At 36.6% G+C, this 5,893-nt stretch overlaps 1 protein-coding gene across 1 annotated transcript; it reads left to right on the top strand.

Annotated features, from left to right (window-relative positions):
* Nucleotides 1-236: 236 nt before the first annotated feature.
* On the top strand, nucleotides 237-4,966 carry LOC125482593 (rotatin-like; the record flags this gene model as incomplete). The annotated part of the gene is made up of 3 exons (XM_048594697.1): nucleotides 237-429; nucleotides 4,405-4,493; nucleotides 4,849-4,966. Coding segments are annotated over 3 exons (400 nt in total), but the record flags the coding sequence as incomplete, so codon positions are not given.
* Nucleotides 4,967-5,893: the final 927 nt, after the last annotated feature.

Here is a 5,893-nt window from a genome sequence, read left to right as displayed (position 1 = left end):
AAAGCAAATCATCTACCTTTTCATAATGATATGAAAGTTTTTAAACCAAAATTATACATAATTTAATAAGTATACGGTGAAGGTATATGCTGTAGTATGTGGAATAGTCCCAAAGAAAATAGTGGACAGTATATGTTTAAATCAAAAAGGTAAGGAAGCCTATTCCGTTATGTTTTGAATTTTGTGAATTCTTGGGTTGAGTTTCATGCTTGCCTGATTACATTTCATTTTCATAGAGTCCATGTGTTCATGATGAAGCGTCTGGTTTATCACTGGTTGGGCTGCCTGCTGTCCAGGCTCTGCTGTATCACTGCCAGTTCTATGAGCGCGTGGCTCATATGGCAAAGCAGTGCTATCTTGGAAGATACATGTTCGATTTGAATTTTCCAAAACCTACTGGCATCAATTTTCCCAACGGCAATTTAGAAGGTATGAATTTTAAGAATAGTAATGCCCTAAGTATTTTATTTTTGAACTTTGATGATAAAAGCATGCTTTGATTCAACAAATGTTTACGCGAGTAATAAAATAAAGGAAGAGGAGCTCAAACCTGTTTGATTTTTGTCAGTATAGTTTCGTGTTCAAAATACTATAAATTTGGTATTGTAGATAAATGGAAAGAAGCTGTCCTAACTTTTGAAGTCATAAACCAAAATATTTGTTCAATGTACTAAGTAATCTTAGTAACCTAGTATAGGTTAAGCATCTGATTATTATGATTGTAGCAGTTTACATACTTCAAAGAATTAATAGTTTTTAAATAGGAAGCAAAATTGTTTCATGTGGGGTTTAGGATGATGAGAGTTTGGTCTATAATGTTAATTTAATGTCTAACGTTTCCTCACCTATACCCTCTCCATCTCTCATCAACATTAGTTTTCCAGTTTTATTTCCTGGTGTTTGCAGATAAGTTAACACAATTCAGTATTTGCCCCTTAATCTGTTGGTAACTTATGTCACTTTTTACAACCTTTCTACGCTGTGATCTGAAAACGTGCAAGGAGTTTAAGCTGATTGTTTTAAGGATCCCATCATATTTCTTACAAAAGATCTCTATTTTAAGGGACTGAAATTTAGAAATGGTGGTTTCAACTGGTAGGCAGGTTGATACCAGAAAAAGAAAATGTGTTAGGTTTTATTTTAAATATAAAATGCAAAGATAGAAGTTAAAATAGTTAAAATAGTAATTATAATTTGACCAATATGTGGAACTCTGTGCACTGAGTATATGTGAATCATTTAAAAAATATATATAAAGAGAAAGTACTGGATCTATTGAATCCTGGCAACATCTGCGGAAAGAAAAAGCTCAGGATTTACTTCTTTTTTTCGGACAAGCTGGGCTCCCCGTCCTCCAAAAAGGAATGCAAGTTTAAATATGAAGTGTGCAGAATGATTTTTTTATGAAGTAAGAAACAAAGATATTCTCCCTATGGGCATATGGACTAAATAAGATTGGTGTTAAACCTGCAAAACAGATTTTGTTCAACAATTCACTTTATTACATTATTTCTCACAATTATTTTAATTTATAATTTCAATCACACAAATATGAAACACAACCAAATTCATTCAATTTTTAATATATATATTTATTTTCACAATGAATTTACTTTCACTTGCTTTGTTTTACTTGGTTTGACTTTAGTTAAATTAGTTATAGAATTTTTATCATTCAATTTTTTCTAAACATTTTTTTTGGATCTTCCATGTCACTCCAAATCCTTAGGATCAAAATCTACATTTGCATGTATTTACTCAACATTTGTTAGCACACTGAATATTTTATCATCAGTACCATCGGCAACATCTATTGTATCACTCCCCACATTTTGAGTATCTGTTGGAGCACGAAATATTTCATGATAGATCCTATTAGAACTACTTTCTTCTTGACTCAAAACAGAGATCTTTTGAGGATCCTACTCATTTAGTTTAATATCTTTTCCTTTACAAGAAGGTTTCTTATTTTGTTACTTTTCCATAAGAACATTCAGTGGGTCAGGTGATTCATTTTTGGGTGGCAGTTGTACTTAAGAATTTGTACAATGTAATCAAGATGTCTCTTTTTTTCTCCCCACTTTGTTGTAGTCCAATGTTTACCTTTGTCTGAGTCTCACCTTCAGCACCGGCTCTTTTTGCATTATGTCTCTACCATCATCTTGGTGTAGCCTCTTCGTCTTTCCATTCTCTAATTGCTACCTGTTACTGTCAACTTTTTGTTTTGCCTTTTTGCCCTAGCCTCTTTAGCTTCCTGGATCTTTGCCCTGCTTGCCCTTACCAAGTAATCAAATATGGTTTCTCAGAACATATCTTGTTTGCATCATCTAAGTTATAAGGATGAAAAAAAAAGAGGTTGGAGATTTGTGATCTAAATTTGTTGTGTTCTTTATAACAATTAATTTATTAAGATTTGTTAAAGCACGTCTGCAGGTATATACTATAGCCAAGGCCACAGGATCCCAGATAGGAGGCAAAACTCTGTAGAGGTGATTAGATGTCAACTCAAGTACAGCATAACGTTGGTTCAAAGTACCATGCCATCAAATTTGTTTAAGATCAGCTCATGGACCTCTTGTAATACCAATATTGTCACCCATTTGCAATTTATTCATGTTGCTGCCCATCCTTCATAGTGGTGGAAAGATGGTAGTCGACTTCTCTTTAATGGAACACAATGGATTGCTAGGCAATGTCAGAGGCAGTTAAAATTCGCCGCATTAGTGTTGGACTGGAGTTGCATGTTGATTTTGGTTTACACTTGCATGGACTCCCAAAAGTATCACGTAACATGTTTGTCAGAGATGTAGCTCGTGGAATAGAATTCATATAAAGTTGGCTGAGTGATAGAAAACACACTAGCGGTGAAAGTTACCTCTCAGACCGAAGGACAATATATTGTGGGATTCCCAGGACACCACTAGGATCGATATGTCTTTCTTGATCCATATGACCTAGATGTCGGGTGCCAGTGTTGGACTGGGGTGGTCAAGATCACTAACGCCTGAAGAAGAAGTAAGACTCCAAAAGCTTGTGTTTCCAACTAAACCTGTTGGGCTATAGCCTGGTATCATGTGATTTTCTGACCTTAAGTGATTGAGACATGTGGATTTAGGGCTTGGAATCATTTTAAATCAGGAGAAAGATAGTTTCAGACTTCAAAAGAACATAGGCTAGTAGAATGGATGATCATATGTCAGATGAAATTTAATGCAGATCAGTGTATATGTTTGGCAGGAAGGATGAGGAAAGGCAATATACAATAATACAGTTCTGAGGGGAGTGTACATGGTCAGACCTTGAAGATGGCAAAAGAGGTTGAGCAAGCAGTTTGTAAGATGTGCAGGCTTCTAAACTTTATAAATACAATATAGACATTAAATACAAAAGCAAGGAAGTTATAGTGACACCTTTATAAAATATTGGTTAGGCCTTCACTGGAGTATTGCGCCCAATTCTGTGACCGCATTTCAAGAAGGATGTGAAGGCATCAGAGAAGTTGCAAAGAAGATTTACAGGAATAGTTCTGTAGCTAAGGGTACTCCTTTAAAGGTTTTGGCAAAAACCAAAAGATTCACATGGGGAAAAAATGTGCAGTAAGTGATTAGGAATGTACTGCCTGAGTGTGATGGAGGTGTATTCATTCAGGGCTTGCAAAGGAAGTAAGGTAATTATCAGAAGATTTACAGGTTAAGGGGAAAAGGTGGGCAAATGTGGCTGCCCAGGTTGCTCTTGCATACAGCTGACATGAACGCAGCAGACAGAATGACCTCCTTCCATGCTTTAACCATGATATGATTATGATTCTATGTACTATCACAGGATAATAAGTAAAATTCTAATGTTTCATGTTGTTTTGAAGTGCAGATAATGTCAGATACCAATTTTTGTAAAAGGCCAGGCTATTAAACTTAATGGATTAGAACTAGTTACAGAGCATGCAGTGTAAGTGGAGTCAAAAACTGCCTTATATGAATGAAATATTTCTCAAAGAATCAAGTCTTCTCAATGGGGACAAGTGTAATCTTTGTACGAATCATTTAAGTGCAAACTCATAAATTTGAATTAAACTCATCATGCTACAACTGACTTGTTAACACACAAAATGTGTTTTGAATATTCATAAATCCTATTCGTGACCATTCAGTACTTTTAAAGGCCAGTCTATCCGATAAAGATGATGGACTGATATTGCAAATAATCTTTAAATCTCTTAAATAAGCAGTGTACAAATGACCACTGTGATTGCAAATGTATTGTCTGGATTTGTCTTAATTGGTTCCTCAGGAATATCTTGCATCTTCTACGTTTTTACGTGATTCACCAGCATAAATCCGCACGTACAAATAGCAACAACTATGAAATAGTTTTGATACGTGGTAACATTTCATTTTGTCTCCGCAGACATTGACTCATTGAAATATTGGAGAACATCATCTGGTCTGTCAAATCACAGTCACTTATCAAGTTTTCCATCAACGTCAAGTACTTTGGTATGTGGAAAGGCAATGATTGTTGAAAAATTTCTGCAGAATTTCTTAAAGCTTTAGAAAAAAATCATTTTATGCTTACAGGAACAAAATTTCCATTTGCGTTTTTTTGGATGTTATACACTTCAGGACATTCTAAGGAGGTGATGGGTTATATATGTGTTGTTTTAAGTTTATTCATTCATCTCTTTCTATTCCTTTATTTTAAAACTATTTCAGAACAATTTTCAGAATAGGATAAATATCACATTTGTGACAATTTTCTGAAAGGGAAATAGTAATGGAAAAAACTTTTCAGGTTTCAATGTTCATGGATTGATTAATAGTTGCTAATTTCTCTCAAAATTCCAATTCCCAGATTTTCCCATCACCACCTTTATCAGGTAGTACACCTGATTTCCAGGGGCTGTTGCAGAATTCAGCTGTGTCTCCTATTCTTATTCCTGAATCTCCGAGTAATAGGCTAACAGCCCAAGGTAAGCTAAAGTTCTCCTTGTCCTTAGAAATACATAGAAAATATAATGCAGAAATAATATATTTATCCCAGCTGATCCATGCTGGCATAAATAAAGCAAAACAATGAAGGGTCACTGGACTCAAACTGTCAATTTGGTTTCTCTCTCCATAGATGCCATAGACCTGTTCTTTCAGATATATATATAGCAGTTTCTGTTCTTGTTTATTTCAGATCCTTTCTGACTTAAGGGCTCCACTTATTCTACATTTGAATGCATCAGCATAAATTCTTCTCCTTTCACCCTCATTAGCTTATCCAGCCTTACTGCAAGTGTATTCATGCCGTTCACCTCAACTACTCCCTGTCTTGTAGTGAGTTCCCCATTCTCACCAATCTCTGGCTTAAGAAGCTTCATCCGAATTCCCTGTTTGATTTCTTTGTGGTTGCTTTATTTTGATGGCCTTTAGTCTTAGTTGTAATCATGTATTCTTTTTGTCGACTCTGTCAAAACATTTATAATTTTAAACAGAGATAGTAGGAACTGCAGATGCTGGAGAATCCGAGACAACAAGGTGCAGGGCTGGATGAACACAGCAGGCCAAGCAGCATCATAGGAGCAGAGAGGCTGACGTTTCGGGCCTAGACCCTTCATCAGAAAAGGGGGAGGGGAAGGGGGTTTTGAAATAAATAGGGAGAGAGTGGGAGGCGGATAGAAGAGGGATAGAGGAGAGGATAGGTGGAGAGGAAACAAACAGGTCGAAGAGGCGGGGATGGGGCCAGGAAAGGTGAGTGTAGGTAGGGAGTTAGGAAGGGGATAGGTCAGTCCAGGGAGGACGGACAGGTCAAGGGGGCGGGATGAGGTTGGTCGGTAGGAGATGGAGGTGCGGCTTGAGGTGGGAGGAGGGGATAGGTGGGAGGAAGAACAGGTTAGGGAGGCAGGGACGAG

Source organism: Rhincodon typus, unplaced genomic scaffold (genome assembly GCF_021869965.1).
Source record: "Rhincodon typus isolate 14 unplaced genomic scaffold, sRhiTyp1.1 hic_rhity00013113, whole genome shotgun sequence".
Classification (NCBI taxonomy): domain Eukaryota; kingdom Metazoa; phylum Chordata; class Chondrichthyes; order Orectolobiformes; family Rhincodontidae; genus Rhincodon; species Rhincodon typus.
This window is presented reverse-complemented; position numbering and strand designations above follow the sequence as displayed.